The sequence below is a fragment of the Phyllostomus hastatus genome, unplaced genomic scaffold (assembly GCF_019186645.2).
Source record: "Phyllostomus hastatus isolate PE091 unplaced genomic scaffold, TTU_PhHast_1.1 phas_contig_254, whole genome shotgun sequence".
Classification (NCBI taxonomy): domain Eukaryota; kingdom Metazoa; phylum Chordata; class Mammalia; order Chiroptera; family Phyllostomidae; genus Phyllostomus; species Phyllostomus hastatus.
Window position 1 is genome coordinate 11,357,776 of NW_025333810.1, and position 21,533 is coordinate 11,379,308.

General features: G+C 42.6%; 1 protein-coding gene across 4 annotated transcripts in view; it reads right to left on the minus strand.

Annotated features, from left to right (window-relative positions):
- SEMA6A (semaphorin 6A) overlaps positions 1-21,533 on the minus strand; it is a 125,823-nt gene that overhangs the window by 56,255 nt on the left and 48,035 nt on the right. For all 4 annotated transcript variants that reach the window (XM_045837968.1, XM_045837964.1, XM_045837967.1 and 1 more), the window contains exons 2-3: positions 3,761-3,898; positions 1,269-1,386 (exon numbers count right to left, since the gene is read on the minus strand). In XM_045837968.1, coding sequence (XP_045693924.1) covers positions 1,269-1,386; positions 3,761-3,860 — 218 coding nt within the window. In that variant the 5' untranslated portion in view covers positions 3,861-3,898. The remainder of the gene's footprint in view (positions 1-1,268; positions 1,387-3,760; positions 3,899-21,533) is intronic.

Genomic DNA, 21,533 nt, shown 5'->3' on the forward strand with positions numbered 1-21,533 from the left:
AGTAGGCTGCAGAGTGCAGGGAGTAATGCCCCAGACTCTAAAGCAAGACCATTCTGATCCAAATACTGCTCTGTCATTTTGACCAAGTCATGTTACCTCTTTGAACTTTGCTTTCCTCCCACAAGACATGGGGTAATAATACCTCCTTCTCATAGGGTTTATCCCCAGGATCCAATGAATTAACATGGCACATACATCCAGTATGTACTATATAAATTTTTGTGAACTAAAATAAAAAACAAAACATTTTGGCATCACTCCCTGTGTGGGTTACTTACAGGGTATTTTAATCTCGCCGTGGTTTTTTGTTTTTAACTTTATGTTGCACAGCTTGTAATTTCAGAAAATCTATGTGCTTTAAAAGAATCGACTGCTGTTGTTACTTACCTGTTCTTTGCCTATACTCACAGCCAGACAAACACCACAAACTCAATCTCTATTTCTTTTTCCCAGTGTGAAATGATTAATCAGTCTACACTTAGTAAGACCACAGTGGAATCCCACAGGTGGTGTCCTTGTTGCTGTTCATTTAGAATTATTTTGAATGAGCTACATACCCACAAAATGGGGGATCACACATTGTTAGAATCCCAAGAGACTTCATTAAGATAATCTATGGCAACCTCTCATTTGTCAGAGGAATCTATTGCCAGAGAAGTTGTGTTCCAGGTAATTTAAGAGTAGAATTAAAACAAAAGGCTAAATGCACGTAATGCCTGTGTGGGCAGTATTCTAATCATGCCACTCAGCCTTAAGACATGGCTGTGTTTAAGTGACATTTCCCCAGTGGATGAATATTTTCTTACTAGATCCAAATCAAGACACTTCAGGTGCTACTGCCATTCTGTTAAAGTAATGATATATACCACATATTCACTGCAAAAATACAAACAGGTTTAATATACACACACCTACACACACTATATAATCATGTTTACTCATTTAACTTAATTTAACCAACAAGTAACAAGGAGAAAGGCACTCTACTGAGTGCTTGAGTAAATATTTGCATATATGTTCAAGAAATACAGTGGATTACTTGAATCTAAACTCCAAAATAGGCAATTATTTCTATCTAAATCCATGGAAAGTTAAACAGACAGAAAATCTTGAAAGAATGATTGCTTGACAAACTAAAGTAGCTTTTAAATTAAATAACACTTTGTTTGGGTGTAGTATGATCTTTAAAATGATGCACAGTGGGTACATTTATATCTTAGGACCTTCGGATGCTTCTGGAAGGTAGAGTTGAGGACAAGGCCACTCACCTAGCAGCAATGTAGAGGGTTCTATTCATGATCATAATCATCTGGATGTCCAGTCTGTGCCTCTGTGTGGTGTTCCGTCCTGGCTTGTGGCCCACAAACACCGGATACTGTTTTGTATCTGTGAAAAGAGGAGATGGAGCAAGAAAGGGAAAAGGAAATCAAGCCAAGAATTGACAGGGCAGGGAGAGAAGGGGGGCTGTCCACAAAACAAAACCATATTTAAGTCAGATCAAGACACCATTTCCCACCTTCAATGAGGCTGTTATTTTAGGAAAAACTGAGACAGAAGGGTGCTCTTAAAGGATGATCAAGTTACAGTTTCATTTCCAGATGATAATAAGCCTGGACTTATATTTCTAAGTGTCACAATTTCTGACTTGTCCCTTTTCCTGGGGCTTAAACTTGCAAGTGAACCCTTTACATGAAGGTGCTCTTTTTTTCCAGTTCTCTTTTCATCTTCTTTAGAGTGCTAAGCCTGAGAGGCAGTCTGCCAAAGATCTTGTCTCGGGACAAAACTATTTCAAAGCAGCCTTCCCATCAATCACTACAGCGGCAATGTGGTCTGGAGGCGAGAGCCCTCAACCAGGAGCCAGAAGAAAAATACAGTCTCCACAGGCGTCCAGTTGGAATAATCTACCATTGAAGGCAGCCCTGCTAGGTTGGTTGGCATTCTAGGAACTGTGGGAAGTTCACTCTTGAGTTAAGCAATTGGCTAATCTCACAGAAATGGGAGCTTTGACAGGACAGGGTCAAACTGAGTGTAGCCAGTTGGGTGATCTGGAAATTCCCTGACTTGGAGAGTCAATGAGCGAGCATATTCCTCCACTCTCTTTGGTCAAGGGTGGGCAATTTGTAGTCATATCTGAACTGTAGAAATACCTACATCTCAAAAATCTCTCTGCCTTAAACCTACAAACTCTGGAACATGGGCATTCCTTAAAGAAACTAAGGAGGAAAGAAAGATGAATTACATTTAAAAGGCACTTGTTTTTCTGAGGGTGGGGGAGGGGCATAAATGACTAGAAAACCATTCAGATTTCTGCTCAGACCCCTCACTTTAAACCCTTATAGTATCTGAGCATGACCTTCAGTGGGTATCTTACTCAAGAGCCACAGTATATTTTACTCACAATTAAGCTTAGTGTGGGATTATCTCATGCTTTTCCCTCCACTGCTCTGAAATTTCATTTACCCATTCATCAAGGAGCTTGCTGAAGAATATCATGACTCCATAGTTTGCTTTTCAGCAGCACATTTACGCTGGGGTCTCTTCTGTATAACTGTCTCAGATGGAGATAGATAAATGCTTATTAAATCGGTACCTTGAATTAGGTGGACTCTGCTGCTCTAAGAATGATGACCTTTTTTAAAAAGATTTTATTGATTTTTTTAGACAGAGGGGAAGGGAGGGAGAAAGGGAGGGAGAGAAACATGAATGTGTGGTTGCCTCTCATGCGCCCCTTACTGGGGACCTGGCCTGCAACCCAGGCATGTGGCCTGATTGGGATTCGAACCAGTGACCCTTTCGTTCTCAGGCTGGTGCTCAATCCACTGAGCCACACCAGCCAGGGCAATAATGATGATCTTGAACTAAATAATTTGACCTTAATCATGCTTTGACTTTTGTTCTCTAATTGTTTTATGAATCAGTCTTGCCACCTCACCTTCATATAAAATGATCTCTTTCAACCCAGACCATCCAGCAGAAAGCTAGGCATTAATGGATCTTGTTACTATTCCATATTAATGTTAAACATCTTTTGTATGGTTCATTTGGTGTTTTGGGGTAGTTACTGGGAAAATAAATATTTGGGGAAAATGTTCTCTTTCACCTTTACTTGATAAAATATTTTGTGTTTGGAGGGAAGTAAAAGAAGCAGTAAATTGGTCATTCCATCCAACACACAGGTAAAGCTTTCTTCATTTGAGGAGTCAACTGAATTCTTAATCATGTTGCCCTTTGCCCTTGACAATGAAGCAAACCAAGGGAAATTTATATAGTTAAAATAGGCCCTTTGAATTAAAATTCTCTCTACTTAAATTTAGCAATGATATAACTTCTAAATCTAAACAAAGTAATTTTTATCTCTTAAGTACTCCAAAGCAGTCTTACTATTTTTCTGTTCTTATCACGACATTCATATATTAGTCACACACAAAAATGTGCAGTACTCGCAATACCCAGGTGAGAATGACAGTCTCCCACAGGTGGTTTGCAGGCACGATCATGGGCCCCACGTAGTCACTGAGACTCCGTGAAGGCACCGAGGGATGCTGCAAATGCTCCCGCGTTTGCCCCACAGCAACACTGAATGGAGTGGCAGCATAGGCACCTCACCGATGTGACTGGACTTGAATGAACTCTGCCACCTACACAAGCTAAAAGTGACTAATAAGTTTGCTATTTTATTAGCATTCTAATTTTTATGTTTTCCTGGTTGATGCAGGCTCCAGTGTCCCCAAAGGGAGAGAGTGGGATTGTGGGTACTTACAGTTGCCATGCGAAATACTGATTGGCTCAGAATCTTCTGGGAAACCAGCCCCAGCACAGTGTAGCAGTGTGAAATATAGCAGCAAGGCTTCTGACCTCATAGTAGTTCAGCGGGGAGACTTTATTTCTCTACTTCACCCTGCCAAAGAGCAAAGAAAGATTTTTTTCTTTTTTTTGCAAGTCAGCTTTGTTCAACTCCATAAAATGAAATGGTCTTGAAGATAAATTTAAGAGAAAAGAGGTCTCTGCTTCATATCGTGTCCAGTGCGAATGCACCTATTATTATGTTTTACATAAGGAAACTGTATCCATCCATTCACTGCCCAGGGCACCCTCCCTCCCCATGCATCTGAGTCCCTTTGCAAAGTTTCTCCCAAACATGTGATGTGGATGGAACCTTAGTTCCTTTGTCCTGAGCCTATAATAAATAGGTCATTATAGGTGGCTATGTCACAGTTATGAAACTGCATTCCCCAAAATGTGGACAACTGAGGAAACATTTTTTAAAGGTGAATACATTTTCCTTCTCAGCAGGTTTACGGCAATATGACGTCCCTCAGACGTGTTTTGTTTGGCCAGCCTAGGGTCTTTCAAAAAATTTCTAATTGCCAATATTAGAAAATTAGGAGATTTCTAACCTTCTTATATAAAAATCAAAATACCTTTCATGTTGACTTAAATGATACTTCGTCTCAGGCACTGCACCCCTACCCCCAACACAGGCAGACTCACCCCCTATAACTGGTTTCGTTCACTTATTTCTATTACCTGTTTGACCCCTTTAGTTGAGATTTTCACCCCTGGTTTATGTAATCCTACAGTGACCTTAGGCACACATAAGACTATATAATCTGTGATTAAAAAAAAGTAAATGGCTCTTTTCAGATTCTGAAGAATACTATAGGGAGAATCTGAAGCCACATCCTGAAATGGTATTGTTGATTTTAAAAAAGCATATTTCTGTATATTTTAGTCTCATATACTACCTTGCAATGAAATAGTAGTGAATAAAAATGCCAGATATACTGTTCTACCCATCTGTATTTTCCTAAAGATGCTCTTTATGTGCAGAAAAATTCTCCTAAATCTTAGAAGTAGAAGCCATTCCATCTAGAGCAGCTGGATACAGTGAAAAAAGACTATTAAGACAGCAAATACTGCATAAGTCTGAGGCATATTTCAAATAAGTGTTGATCTGTTGGGGAAATTAATGTGAAGTGAGGATATCTTTTCATCTCTCCAGAGTAGTAAAGTCTTAAAAGTAGCCTGCCAAAGGTGATCTTTTCTGAACAAAGCTTTCTACATCGGTCCATCAATCATTTAGGATTTGTGCGTAGAAAAGTCAAACTTAGTAACAAACTGCTAACTTATGCTTTTTAGAATGCCATTTAATATAAGATACCTATATCTCTCCTTTTCATGCCAAAAAAAAAAGCATTAACAAGTCCAGCATGTTGCATTGCAACTTATAATTTTACAGACATAGATGGGCCTTCATCATTTTTTTAGTTGAAAAGTGCAGCACATTAATTAATTTGCTGTATCTTGAAAATTAGAGAGGGAGAGAGAGGCTGAATGAATAGCATAATTTCATATCTTCAGCTCTGATGTGTAGATTAAAATTAAACTTCAAATGATTACTCGTTCATGTAAATAATTACTGGTTACCAGTAATCATTTAAATGATTACTCGTTACCAGTAAATGACTACTGGTAAAAGGGTGACCCATTACCAGGAGACATAATCATGTATTTACAGACAAGTCAAAAGCAACCCTTCATTCATTCATTCATTCATTCATCCATTTTGGTTCTTCCTATTCTGGGGAATCTGATCCCAGAGTGAAGAATCTCTGAGGTGCCCTTATTTGTTTCTCATAGTTCCTATTCAGTAAAACATTAAAGAGGTGAAATCAATAATAAGAGTTAAGTAAAACATACAGCAGACACTAGTAAGCTATTACATTTTGGATGAGAAAGTATATGGAGAAGAGGAAGTGGCAACATTTACCAAGGGCTCAAGAGCAGTATTATAGGATTACACAGAGCATATTACCTTAGAGAGTTGGTAGCACATAGTGGAAGGATAATGGAGACTCAGAGGGCTGATTCTCATTTCTTTAGAAAGCCTTGGGAATGTATGGATACTTTTATAGATTATTGTTCCTGACATGTCAAATGAATCTCTATCCTTCCACAATTACATTCATTTTTGCACAAATGTTCTACATGCTAGTAAGACAGAGTCCTGCTATTTTATTATATTTCCCAAGTGTACCTTTTTTCCATCTTAAGATTGCATAGGTCAGATGCAACATTCTGAACCCCAGAAGCTGGCAGGAAGAGCACACTGCATGCAGAAGAAATCTATTATGCAATTCAGTGGCTTCTCTTAATCCTTACACACAGCCAAGATCATGGCTGAGATGGGTTATTTAAATATCTCCAGGTTTACAGTAGGGTTCTGGCCAGGAAAAATAGCTATTTTATGTGTCTTTCTATCACCATACCATCTGGTTGTTAGTTAACATGTACATCACATGGGTGAGTGTTCTGGCCGTAGTGGTTAAACTTGGTCAGTCCACATGAACATGTGACAGTTTTCTTCAGCTGGGCTTTTGATACATTATTCCCTTCCCACACAACTTTGGGCTCTAACCATTGTAAATACATAGACAATATATTTTCTTGTTGAAGTGAATACTTTGTGGAGAGAACCGGGTTCAGTCGCTGTCACTTTCCATCCTGCAGAGCATGGGCTGGGTCTCCCCATTAAGACCACAGCCGTGCAGACTTGCACCAGTCAGGAGAACAGAAATGGACAAGAACTCTCCCCTGAGTTTTAAAACCTTGAGCTGGCTGGGCTGCTGCAATTAAAAAGGTTATTTAAGTAATCTTTGAAACTTTAAAAGTGCTACCTGAAAGTGTTTTTAAGCATCTGCAGACATTTGTTGGTTTCCCTCTCTGTGGCTGTGCTTACACAGGGTAAAGCAGCTACCCAGAAGGTAGGTAATGGGAAGACGGTCAATATGAGGATTCGAAACAACAGAATTTACTTCAGAAGTAAGCTTATCATGCTTGAATCTCCCATCTAATTGTCTCAACCTTCCACTGTTCTTAGCCTGAAGAGAAATGCCCTTTGTAAAATACACCATTACTATACGGTTATAATCCTACTCTTTCCCAACCCATAAAATTAGTGTAAAACCTTAAGAAAGTTCTTAATTTTAATAGGCATCTGTTGGTGAATTTATCAGATCTATTTGGGTTCATCTAAAAATAATTACACAACTTTACTCTGAGTCAGATGGGCAGGAGTCGTGTTGACTTTCTACACACTTGGAACCCAGACAAAAATTCCTCGTGCTGTGATTGTTCAGACCAAACCGAGTGACAGAACCGTGATGCCAAATGGTGTTGAGCCTGTCGACTGCCGTGAGCGAGTGGGACCTTGCAGGGTGCTGACTGGCCAGGAAACTACCCTCAGGTAGTCCAGACTGAGGACCAAACAAAGGGGGCTAAAAGGGGAAGGGGGCTAAAAGGGATCTGTTTGAAGATCCTGTGACTGCATGTGTTGATCATTGTCTTTAAAACATCAAACATTCTCAATCACTGGAGCTTCCACTCCACCCCCTCACACCGTTGTCATATAGCAGCAGGTCATCGTGACAGCAAAGCAAAGGGACTGTCACCAGGACTGGAAATGATTATTATGTCAGAGAATGAGGTCACATCGCCACACATCTTACTTCTGATTCATCAGGTTAATTTTACAAGAGCCACTAGGACTGGCTTCCCAAGCACAGTACAACTCACACTGATCGCAACACTAGTTCTGTTCTCTGCCCAAGCAGTCCCCCAAGTCCTGCTCTGGAACATTTTACTTAGATTCACACAACTGTTAGGACTTAGCCAAAGCTGGCTCCCAGAGAACAAAAAAACTGAATTAGTTACTAACATGTAGGGGGGCAGAAAGGAGATTTAACATGCAACTCCAAATTTCTGGCTTCTTAAAAAACACACACACACACAAAAAACAGAGACCAGGCTTTGCTAGCTGACATTACACATGGCCAGCACTCTGGGGCGTGCAGCGGCTGCCCAAGGCAGAGGGCTGGCCCTCTCCAGCTGGAAACATTCCTGCCACTTTCCGTGGTCTGAGGAAGCCTTTCTCACCCCTTTGACCTTACTGCCTGATCCCTGAAGGCTCTGAGGGCAAGCTTCATGCCACTCAGGAAAAGCACATCACCATTGCTGCTTGAGGTGTTCTGCTCGTTTTTGCCATCATGTACAGGTTGCTGTGTGTCAGTCTTAGCAAGTGAATCTGGTGGGACCCAATGTCTGCACACACAGATGAATGGGTGTTGCTTGTTTTATAGACCCAGTTGGGCTGCTCCACACTGTCTGCATGTCCAGCTGCAGCAAATAGTTCAGCTGGTGCCCTTGGACTTGGGACTTGGTTGTGTCAATATAATTTGTGTCTGACTTGGTACAACAACAGCATCTTCCAGAATATTGGCATCCAATGAACATTTTAATAATAAGGAGTAAAATGATGAGAGAAATTATTTACCTGTAAACTAGCAAATACAAAATGGTCTTGATAAGTGTGGCTTAGAAAGTAAAAGGAAATGATGGCAGTGGCACTTTTTCTATGAGAAAAATCAATACCATGTTTCAGTAACTCTCTTAAAAAGCACATTTCTACTGCCATCACAGGAAGTTTCAAAGGTAATCAGTAATTCACACTGCCCTTAATAGAAAGAAGAGGACGCTAATAGTGTGACCCCGAGCAAGTCACCTAGCCTCACTGGCTCCTACTTTGCTCACCTGTACATTCAAAATATATGTAAAATGTAAAAGCCTCTGAAACTCCTCCAGGCTCTGAGATTATAAATTCTAGGTGACCGTGCCCCCAATGAAGAAGAGAGTGGGTATGTGACGGTGATTAGGGAGGACAGTACATGGAGTGACCCTGACCCAGGACACTCCATTGTAACTCATTTCCAAGGCCAGGGGCACCACCTGGAGGTGCGGGGCTGGGCAGGAGGATGAAGGGTTGGAGCAGAGCGGGGACTGGAGCCCCACACGTGGGGCATGGAGTCAGGCTCTGGTGGCAGCTGTCTCAGGCACTCGCTTGAGATTACGGCAGAGGTTGGGCAGTAAAAGCTCTGTGTTCCTGGGTGAGTGCTCTTTCTGAAGAGAACAGGGCTGATTTTTTCTGCACTTTTCCCTGCTTGCACCCTAAACTGTATTTGGTTTAGAAACTAGGGGTCATCAGTGTGTCGGTGAGTGGCCCTGTGTGCGGCAAACTCAAGGGGTGCTGTCACAGGCCGCTCTCTGCACAGCAGGGACAGTGGGGAAGGTCCCTCAAGCTGGAGCAGAGAGGTCCCAGCATGGTAAACACTGCCTTTGTTTCACCATTGCATGGAGTTCAAGTCCCACAAGTAGTTCTGACCTGGCCAAAGACACCACTGTTGTTACCAATTACTCACATGCTGAGGTTAGTTGGGTTTTACACTAAGGGTAACATTTTCATTTTTATTGCTCTAGCTTTCTGACCTCCTCCTCTTTGCCTTTCCAGTGTGGTTGTCTTTAACAATCTCAACTGAAATTGGTTTAAAAGCTCCTGCATGAAATCAAGCTGTTGCTAATAAATAAAACGGAGCAGAGGGTAAAAACGTGGGGTTCAAATTCCTTGGTTCTATTGACTAGCTGGGACTGTCAGTAAAATGCTCAAACTTCCTGAGCCTCAGTTCCATTTCCAGAGTAGGTAAAATTATCTCCATATTGTAAGTGAGATAAGGTACATAAAAATTATAGCCCTCAAAAAGTGTTTGTCAGTTGAGATATTAAAAATTGCCCTTTAGACTTTTCTTGGAACTCCTTAAGAAATTTCAGGTAGGCCCCAGGTCAGTAACTGGTGTTTTACTTCTTCAGTGGAGAAACCCTCCCCTCTTCTCCTTCCCTCCCTTCCTCCTTGAGGTCACTAAGCTTCCCCTCTCTGGAGGTGGACAGCTGGAGAGGAAGGAGAGTCTGTCTCAGCATGGCATAACTCATACTGTCTGATTTTGAAAATGTGGATCACAGTACTCACACGACTGCAAAGGCAAATAGTGATTGGGGAAATGGACAATGGATAGGGTAGAAGTGGAGGTTTACTGAGCACCTTCTGCATATGAGGTACATATGCATATTACTTTATGTGACATCACAGCAAGCTGGGGAGACAGGCCTTATCATCTCCATTTGCACACAAGGAAACTGAGGCTCAGAATGGCTAAGCAACACGTCCAGACAGCACACAGTCAATATTTGCAGTGCATCCATAAAAAGGGAAAGCCAATATGCAAACCCAGGTCTGTGACACCAAAGTTTACGTCCTTTCCAGTACATCAGAGAGCAGGGAGCAAAAAGAAGATCGGAAAGAGATGCTAGCATAAATGGAAACCGCTTTTAAGGTAATAGTTGAATACATGAATACAGGTTGATGCATCTATGTTTACGTGGACAGAGTGGCTGAACGTCCCTAATGGCTTCAGTAATAAAAATCTATGAAAGGAGTGCACAGTGGCTTACAACCATGTAGGCGTGCAAGGCTCATTCCACTTTATGGCCCTGTGAGTGCAGGCTTCAGGTGATAGGAAAGATGCAAATGCTTCTCATCCACAGTTTTAGGAGGAATTGATTATCTCGTGACACCACTGTGTTAAGTGAAACCATTTGCCCGCTTACAGCCTCCTTAATATTAATGTTTTAAAGTCAATGCATCATAGAGAACAGTGTCTGTTATGAAGGCTACGAACAAGGCTGCCTGCTTCACTAGCTGATACGATAAACCGATTTGGTCACTCCTCAAATTGGTGTAAGAAACCTCTGCCCAGAGAGAGGAGGGGAGAGCAGGGGTTTGTGCACAAACTCCAGCTTGCTGAATGTTGGGAGACCTGTCTCGCAGAGATCTGAACGCCTGATTATTCTCACAAAGGAAAATTTCAGGAATCAGAGTGTTTAAACAGCCAGTGTGCTTCCCTGACCTGGACGGCTCTTTTCCAGGACTGTAGCATTAAGAGGATGCTGCTGTGTACAGGATGCATAGCGGGGCCACAGATGAAGACTTCCCAAGTGGAGTTCGAAAAAACTTGGACCCACTGGTTCCGTTGAAACCTTTACTGTATACCCAGTCTTCAGGGACCACACTGTCCGCCTCTTTGGTGATATTGCATTAAGATACGAGGTTCACACAAGTGAGAAAAATAGCTCTAGCCTCTTCATAAAGCATCTAGTCTTTCTCTCCTCCTCTTCTCAGCCATTAGCAGAGACATAAAAGGACCCATTTCAGAGGAAAGGGAAATGCCACGGACCTTAACTTCAACATGTTTTAGAGAGCAATGATGATGTTCTATGGAGGATAATAATAAATATCGACTGTATAATTGATGTTCCATTTTAGATCTCAAACGCTATTACAAAGGAGCAAGAAAACAGCTATGAGTTTAGAAGTATATTTAGAAAGAATATTTTTGGAAAAATTAAGCTTCGTTGTAAACCTGTTATCATTTGAAGGGAGAAGACAAGTCTTATATTTCAGGTGATTCTTTGCTATGACAGTTTTCTTTCTACCTATCCCACCCCCCCATCTACCACACCCAGGCACTCAAGCACTCCTGAGTCAGGGCATTTAAGGCACGCTGCTCCAGTGTCTCAGATACAGTCTAATGACTCTTTAGAGCTCTGCAGAGTTATAGTTGTGACCTTAGCAGGCCCAAAAATACTGTGGCAAAAACTATCTTGATCTCAATGAGCTGGCAATGACCCCTCCCCTGATTACTGATGTCACACCCCAGCTTTTTGCCACTTCCATCTTTTTCAACTTCTGTAATTTGCTGAACTCAAACATCTGCTCCAGAGGCAGAATCAGATACCCCCTTTATTTTACCATTAAGGAAACTGAGGCCCTGAGTCAGGTCACTTGCAAAATGTGGCACAGTTCAAAAGTGGCAAAGTTAAGCAGCAACTGAGAACGCCCGACTCCTCCACTGAGCTCTGTCCCCACATTATGCTGCTTTCAGAAAGGAAGCCAAGACTCATTCATTTCTCCTTGGCCTGCTGCCTGATGCTCATTACTTCCATTGCCTGATTTCCATCTTACTGATTCCCTGTTTTCTGCTGGGAGCCAGCTCTGTGCTAGATGCTGATACAGACAGAGATGGGAGTAAAAGGTCCCAAGTGCCACCCCCCAACCCAGGGCCTCACCGTTTAGTAGGTGGGCCTGACATGCTCATCGTCCCCAAATAGAACATGAATGGACAACAATAACTTTTCAAAAGACAGAATTCTGCAGGGAAGAATAATGCCTGGAGGTGAAGATGTTGCCGAGATAAGTGGGTGGGATGATCAGCAAAGGACTCTGGTTGGAGAAAGCCTCAGCAGGCCGAAAGGTGGTTTGCTGTGGACTGTGGGGTTAGGGGGGGCAGATAGGTAGGATCGAGACATTTTGGGTAGAAGGATGAGCTCAAGAGAGCAGATTGTTACAATAAACAACTCCACGCCAACGGATGTTCAGAAAGTCAACTTGGACCATTTCACCCTTTGCTTAAGGAATTTCAAGCTATTTGTCTAATGTAATGGATGTATTTTTTTCACATCACCTAAAGTTTGTTTTAATAATTATAACAAAATAAAGATTGTGTCTGATGACTCCTTCCTTTTAAGAATATGGCAGAAGAAATGGGGGTGAGGCAGAAATGTGAAGTAAAATCTCAGAATTTTCATGCATTCATTCATTCATTTGAGGTACTATTTGAGTTCCTGTCACATTCCTCTCTCTAGGTTTCTGTTCATTTGTAACTTCATTAAAATGCAACAGAGGGCAAAAATAACATGCCTAAATTGAAGGCACTGTCCCCCAGCCCTTAGACATTTTAGAGTGACTTTAACTAGACATCTTAGTGACTGGAATTTTCCATGAACCTTTGGCAAAATCCTAAACTGATTTTAACTAAAATAGAGCAGTCACTGGCCTTTGACAGGATGCCTCTCCCTGATCATTTCTCCTCTGTTTGTTCAGTGTAGTTAGTAGAAAACAGAGTCTCTGAGCCGTAATTCTCACCTTCCTGCTCCTTGCTTACCCTGGGACTGCTCAGGCTTAGATGGCTGCAGGGATGTGCTCCTTCCCCATTTTGGAATGGAAGTCAACCTCAGACTTGGCTCCGAGAGGAATAAAAACAACCTGCAAGTCTCTCCTCCTTTGAGCTCTGAGTAACAGCCTAAAATAACAATATGGCCAATCACAGATGATTGGAACTTTGACTGAACCCTACAAACTCTTATTGCTCTTTTGGTAACAAGTCTCAACATCAGGATGTGAAAAACAGTTCCTTGAATTAATCTTTTTGTATCAAGTTCTCTCTTGTTCCCTGCATGCCATTTTTCATTGCATTTCTTGTCTCTTTCAATGAGCTCTGATGCTCTCCCAGTACCCTGAAAGCAAAAAATAGAGTTTAAATTTGACTACAAGCTTCTAATTTTATATCAAGAGACGGAATATCATTGTAGGATCTGCTCCATAACAAAGCGTGAGACTGCTGACTGGTGCTTATCTTCAGTAAAATACCGATAAACAGCGGATTATCGTATGTACATCTAGACACATCCTCAACAAAAATGAGATGGAAGAATTTTTCTTATACTCTTTAGGAAATGTATTTTATTTATTAAAAGTGGGTGGGGGGGCTGCTTTATGTCCTGATGAACCAGATAAAAATTGCAAATCCATACCTTTAAACCTACTCAAATGTATTATTGAATTTGGTAGATATTGCTAAGCTTTTCTGACATTAATATCTTTATTAGATTTGTGTTGTTTGCACATAAGGAGCTACTCATTAGGCTGCACTGATTTACTGGAAGCAGCTGTTGGTTTGAACTAGGGTGGAGAGAGCGTCTTTCTAGTCAGATCTAGGGATAACACTAAAATGTTCGTTTGTTTTTAATGTGAAATTATACCCTTAAAATTAATAACTTTTCCAAACATCCTGAAAATATGCTTCCTTAAGGCCAATGAGAGTAAGTTCCAGGAATTATGGGTTTGTTTAAATATCTCTACCACTTAATGACTTGATTCCCTACATAGGTAACTTACAGGTCACCATACAGAAACAGATTTAAAGACCTATTCATAGAGGTGAAGGTGGTCAGCATCTGGATGAACTATTTTGGTGGTAGCAGTTGTTTTTCATTAAATCTACCTCACATCTCCTTAAGTTTAAAAGAAAAACAAGATTCGCTTTTCCCTGTTCCTTCTAAATGTGGATGAAGCAAATCGGTTCTGGAAATACAGGTACACAATCCCTCATTTGCAATCACAAAAAAAAAAAAGCAAACCCCCAAACCTGAAAACCAAAAGTTTTTTCTAGTCATAAAACTTGACCTGAACTGGCATGATGAGACCATTTATAGTCTTCCTTTTAATCCAACTCTTATTTATACACAACTCTTAGGATGTTTATACATCTTTATACATTTCCTGCAAAAATATTAATGGGTCTGATTACTGGGGGCTGCCCCCACAGGAATGTATGTCCCATGTTGCTCTTCTGAAGTCTGAAAAATTGAACACTCTGAGACACATCTGTTCAAAGAAGAGACGGTAGAACTTTACTCCTCCATCCCTAAAGAGATTAAAAACAGGCTAAAAAGAGAGGGGAAAGGAGAGCTTCTAGAGCAGAATTCCCAGCACTGGTTTTTGTGAACCTAGGAGCTTTCTGATTATCCCACGGTGTATCTCGAGATTCTCACAGAATGTAAAAAATGTAACCTGATTTTATTTTTTAAAATGTGTATCATATTATCCTTTACTTGTAAGAATAATTCAGAGATTAGGAATTACTGACTGAGCCATCTAGTCTTAATTTTCTGTTTTGTGCTAGTAATAACAGAGCTCAGGCCCGTGTCCATACCAGGGACCGACAAGGACACGCTTCTACAGAATGAGGGATGCTCACCAGCAGAGGTGACGCTGGTGGAGATGGTCTGAAGCCTCTGGTGGGTGAGCAGTGACATTCAGCAACAGCACAGCGACTGCCTCACCCAGAGCAGCAACCCCAGCCGGAGCGCACTTCATTTCTCCTCCCGACAGCCAGCTGCAGGTGGATCAGCCCCCTCCCTCCCTGTGTCAAATGTGTTGGTGCCACAGGCTTTCTCTGCAGTTGGTGGTGGTGGTTTCTCCAAAGGAAAGTCCATAATGTCTGCAGCCTGTAATCTTTCTCTTCCCCAAGAAACGAGCCTGGGAATGACTTTTTCCAGCCCCCATTCTCAGAGGGCATTGTCACCTGGCAGTGCCTGCCCCCTGGTTTGTTATACCTGCCTTTCATTTTCAAATGCCTGCAACTTTCTTTTCATAGTATATACTAGAAAGTTGAAGGACTAATTAATAAAATGAAGACTCTGTACGTCCAGACTAATGTGGGAAGGCAGCTGTTATCTTGGGGACGGCAGAGGAGGGAGGCATACTGTCTCCCCTTCCTCTCTGAGGGGCCGCTGCACACACTGTCCCCCTGCCGCATTTCTCGCAAAGCGGACACGGGCATCAGGCATAATGGCAGCCAGTTCTGACTCTGAGATAAAATGCAGGCAAGTGGTTAGGAGCAGCGATCCAAATTATCTGGAGGGAAAACAGTGCATGGATATTACCAATTAACCCCTGAATCTAAAAAAAAAAATTAAAAATAAATAAACAAACAAACCACAGTCCCCCTAATTAATAGCATAGCAAGCAATCACTGTAATTACAGTCCCTGCGAGAGAGACCAGAATCAGGAGGAGAAAGTGAAATTATCCAATAAGCTTGAGTGTGACAGGCAGAAACCAAATCAAAGTGCTGGGGGTCGGACGAATGAGAGGCAATAAATCAGTGATAAAGTGAGTGTGAGACCCACGCCCAGGCCAGCAGCGGTGCCCAGGCGGCGGGCCACCGCGGAAGAACACCAAGATCCCTGCACGCATGTGCTCGCCCTTCTTGGGGAGGAAATGGAGGCACAGGAAAGGCGTAAATGGCTCTGAAAGCCACGCATCGCCTGGAAAGCCCAGAGGTCCATCGGGTCACCGGCTTTCACCGGTAAAGACTCGAAGGTCTGCGCAGCGAGGCGGAAAGGGCGCAGCTATGGAACACGTGGAGAGGGAATGATGCATGAACTCCTTTTCAGACGGCACAGGCCCCCAGCGACATTCTTCCTGTTCAGTTAACATAGTCTTCATCGCTCCGAAGGGCAAAAAAAGAAAAGCCATTCTGAACTGCTATGCAAGAATAAGCAGATGTGTTCTTCACGCACCTATTTAATCAGCCCTTGCCAGCGACACTAAGAAGCGAAAGAAGGCTGAGACTCGTCCAGAATCTTCAATGAGGAGAGCGCGGGATGCTGTGAGGCGCCTGGGCAGGATCACCCCAGCTTGGGCACTGCTTCACCATGTGAAAACGAGGGGCCTAAGAACACCTCCTCCTCCCTCACACAAAAGGTATATTTGAAGGTTAAGCGTTATTAGTCATTTTTCCCTTTTTGGCAAGTAATTTTATTCAAAAGGACCATTGCTTTTGCACATCATGAGTTATTATTACCAGTAAGAACATGAGACATGAGAAAATTTCGTACAAGTGTGTAAGCATTGAGAGAGAACCTAATTTTCAATGTTCAATAAAATAAGAAACTGGCTTTGTTAGTAGTTTGCCTTCACTTGTTCACTCATCCATTCACTCACCAGAGAAAAGGCCGAGTCCAGTAAGTGCAAGCTGGACTGCGCTAAGGCAGTGTGGGATCCCAAGGCTGTGGCTTTGTCATGGGTTCTGTGCCTGTGGAGAGCTCCCAGACCACTACGGGGCGTAGTATACGAGCAGCTAGCTATGACAAAGCGGAAGCAATGGAAATCAAAGGAAATACTGTAGGAGTTTGGAGGACTGAGAGATAACATTCAGATACGGATTCTATGACCCAAACACATGGCCGATCTATCCATGTCTGTATGTGCTACCTGCTACCTGTGATGGTCCCATCCATCCACAGTACCCGCGTGGATACCTGCGGTAGCGTCCTAATGAGTTTCCCTAATTCCACTTGGCCCTTCTTCTATTTAATCTCCCCAGAGCACCTGATGGTCTTTTTAGAAATATAGATCAGATCATGTCCTCTCTTGCAAAAACTCTCTAGTGGCTTCTTACTGCATTTGCAAGAAAGTTGAAACCTGCTGTCCTGGGTGCAAAATGTGCCAACTACTTCCCGCCCCTCTTTGTTCTCATCCACCGTTTCGCACTCTGTCCCAGCCCTGCAGCCTGGCCTTCCTCAGACACACAGCTCTCACTCCTGCCCTGCGGACTTGCTGCTCCCTCTCCTTGGCATGGTCTCCAGTCTTCGTACAGCCGGCTCACTTTTGTCATTCAGACTGCAGTTAAAACGTCACTTCCTTGAACAGGCCTTTGCTGACCCATAAAGCAACCCAATGCCTTTTTTTTTTATCACTTTATTTTCAATTTCTGTAATGGATTTGTCACTTGTTGACATTTCCACATGTATATTCTTGTTTGCTTTTGGCTGCCCCCCCACCCCATTAGAATGTAAGCTTCTAATGGGCAAGTTTGTCTTGTTCATCACTGTATCTCCATGTTCTGGAACAAAGGTTACTACACAGTGAATTCCCAACAAATAATGAGTAATGAATCCATGTTATACCAAGAAAGAACATCAGGACAGTTTCTGACAAATCAGTGTTAAAACAGGGAAGAGTGGCAATGCAAGGGGCAAGGGTAGGCCTTTTCAGATATTTGAAGAGAAACCTGGAAGACCTTTATGAGGTAAAACTAAGATCAATAGGCAGAACTATAAGGAGATAATTTCTGCTAGAAAATAAGGAGGAAGTTTCTAGTAGTCCCAGTAACACAAACGTGGACTGGCCCATCTCCTGTGGGGATGGGAGGCTGGATGAGTGCTGGGGTGGAAGGAAGGTCGTCCAAGGGAGTCAGACACTGGATGTGGGGCAAAACCGGACAGTGCTTAAGGTTCCGGTAGGGAGCAGGACTGCCTGTGACTCGTGGACCCCCTAACAAGTCCTTCCTCCCACATGGTGAGGAAACACTGCTTAGTGGAGGAAACCAGAGATGGTCTAGCAAAATCCTGCTGTTGACTCGCTCTTGCTGGAAGTGGCCCCTATAGCTCTACTGACAAAACAACATGTCTGGAATCGGAGGACTCAAGAGAAAGTCCTAGGACTTTGGCCAGGTCTCATTCATTAAGGATCCCATTTTGAGGGGCTTGGCTAGGTGATCGTCAGTAACCAAAAAAACATATGCAAAAAGAGAGATGGTCATAATCAAATGAGCACCAGAGACGTTTTGGAGTGTGAACATATAGCATACATCCTGTCCTGCCTCTTCTCATCTCTGCAAAGCTCAGAGAAGGTATTCAAACGTGGGGTATAAAGTTAAGCTCTGGTGTGTGGCCTTCCTGGGGATGAATGTCATCCACTGGCTCGTTACTAAGGCCCCACTGCCAATGACTACAGACCCCAAGAGATGATTTAACTCTGCTCTTGTCTCAAATCCCTTCCCAGTGACTCATAACTTTCTCCTGACACCACAACAGCTGGGCCAGCCAGCTGGAGAAAAGACGTACAGATGTTGCTGGCTGGAGCTAGAGGGGCTTTGGGGCCCTCCTCTGTACAATCAGCCCAGAATGCCTCAGTAGGCTGCAGAGTGTGGGAGTTCCCCACTTTGCAGACAAGACATGGGTGGGGACGTCTGCTTTGTCAGGGGCTGTCTCTCCTACTTCTGTCTTCGAGCAGAGCGGGCTGTAGCTCCTCTTCTCATGCAACTCAGAGAGAAGTTTTATTTCTTTTGGGACTGTCAAATCCTTGAGCTAGCCCATTTGGAAGAAGGTATGAGTGGTAGTACTCTAGCCAGAGTGTACCACCTATCCAGAGGTCTGGGCTTAAAGTGGACCTCAAATCAGAGGACGTGTGAAAGCCTGAGGAGTTCTAGGAGGGAGGGAGGCGAGGGGCAAGAAAGAGATGCTCTTTTTGTTTCTGAGAAAAAGATTTAAAACAAAGACATAAATTTACATTCTTTGATTGTACACCAAAAAATATGAAATATATACACATAAAGACCTCATTAAAAATGCCTTGCTTAGGCAACATCTTGGACATTGAAGGTACTTGTTAAATACGTGTTGGTTTTGATTCAAGTGGCTTTGAGTATTCTTGAGTACCAGCACATTGAGTTCTACAATGATTGTAAAAGGGGCATTTTTTTAATGAATGTTGAGATACAAGGCTGATTCTTTAAAAAGTATTGTGAATATTTTAAGCCCATTATACAAGCAACTAGTAACACTGGGTGTCTCCGAGGGAAGAGGACTGGAGGTCAGATGTAGAAAAGAAACTCACTTTTTATGGTGTACTCTCTTATGTTTTTTCCTTGTGCATGTGTTTAATTTTTGGAATAAAACAAAACATTTTTTTAAAATCTGTGTCTCCAGAGGCAAACCTGGAACTCAGATCTACTGATACCTGCCAATTCCCACAACTTCCCCAGGATCCTGTCCCTTCACAAGATGTCCAGCCAATGGTAATGGCCTGGGAGATAGGATGAGAGTGAGGGAAGTTTGTGGATACTGTGGTGTCAGTAGTGATCAGTCTGTCTGCGACACAGACAGATATATATGTAAGCAGGTAGCCTGTACAATATTATAAACCCGCCTGTATGCCATATGAATGGCTGCCTAATTTTTTAGCTGTCAAATAAAAATGTAACAGACTCAGAAAGCCAGGGTGCAGTGAAGTCAAATACAAAGATCAGATGAGCTCAAAGCAAATACTCTTCATATTTTTATTTTATGTTCCATAATCAAGGTTCCAATGCTGTGCGTGAGAACCTTTTTTCTTCTGTTCGCACGTTCATTTCTGGGCAGACTCCTGGCACCCTGTTCTTGGTGCCACTGCCCTTTCTTGGCCATCACCTTCCAAGGTGAAGGAAGGCCAAAGGCTACTTCCGAAGCATCCCTGAAGTATGTCCCACTTCTTAGAAGCTGAATGGCTATTCCTTTCTGGGATGGTCACCTTAGACTATCCCAGAATGACTGGGCCCAGAGAAGAGGGGACAGTGACTAAGCTGGAGAGAAGACAAGACTTGATCAGAAAAGCTAAGAGGGTTGGGTGGAGAGGCACCTACTGTGTGGGACATGATGGATGGAAAGCATCCTTCACCCTCTCCCAGCACCTTTTTCTGGGAGGCGAATGACCAGTGAGTGTCTCCTCCTTTCTCGTCTTTTCACTCGTTTATGCAGCCAACACTGAGCTCGATGCTGCAAGGAGGGCAAAGGTTTAATTCTTCCTAACTCACTTCCCCTTCCAGAGTCCACCTCAACTACTTTGAAGTTGCTTCTCTCACCAGCTGGGTCACAGTAGGCTCCTTTTCTTGGGGCTCAAAGTCTCTCGCTGGGGTGAGAGACAGTAGTTTCCGATTCTAATTTTAGCTCCAACTTGAACCTTGGAGGCAAGTGCTGCCCATTGTAACACACATGTTCTCTTTTCGTCACTCCACCAGTACATGCTGCTCTGTCCACCGCTAAATGCAAAAACGTATCACACTGTGAGTATTAAACAGTGGTTTCAGACTTGCCTGCGCATTGGAATCGCTTGGAGAACTTCAGAAATTAAGGATGCAGGTGTCCACACCCAGACTCAAGCCCACCAGGTGATTCTTGTGAGCAGACAAGCTTGGAAACTGCTGATATAAACACAAGTAGTATCCAAATTACAATCCTAATCCCCTTCATTTTGATGCCTGCAGCTATAGCCAGGGATAATTAATCATGATTCCAAAAACTTGTATTTGTGCCAGCTACATGGAGTGCGCTTTTAAAACCTCTAAGTTTATTTTGTGCCCACCTACCCTCATGCCAAACCACTAACAAAATATAATTTAATCAGTGAAAAATCATAGGGAGCCATGCAGAAACTTCTTTTCTAGCATAGAGCTTGCAAAAATATTTTAATGTAAACACAGACAATAGGTACGGTGTGCTTTATGACAGAATTGAAATAAAGCAGACCTAATTAACCCGCCGAGATGCTGCGGAGCACAGCCCGTGCGAGCACTGCCTGAGGAAGCCTATCTCGCAGCTTTATCAAAAACGGTTTTCTCCTCAACTGTGCTCTGGTAACTGGGGAAATATAAATTTTGATTACTGATTGCTGCATTGTTAGTAACTGACTATACATCATCAGTAGCTGGTCACCAGTGTCAGCACAGACTTAATTATCTCAGCTGAAGAGAAAGTAACCCCATGAAAGAACTGTTTTCCAATTAAAGCGGCATAGAATATGTGATTTGTCTCTCTGGTGATATCCAGTTCATATTCCTTTTCATGCTATTAGTATTGTCTTCTTTTCCTCATTACAAGCTCAGAGTCGTGAATCTTGGGCTCCCTAACAAGAAACACATAAATATCAGGAGGGCAGCTGTCAGACCTTGAAAAAAAAGTCATGAACAGTCACCGCCAAAAACACAACAGTAATTACAGAGCTTCCAGTAGAAAATGCTGCAGCTAAGGTTAAAGACACCTTTCAGTGTAACCATTTATTTTCACAGGTTCTTAACCTCCTATAGAATGTGTGTGATTACGTGTACATACACACACAGACACACACACACACCTAATTTTTAGAAGACATTCTTTAGGGGTTAGGTATCTTATGCTTTGTCTTAGCTATTGTTTCAATGACAAGGG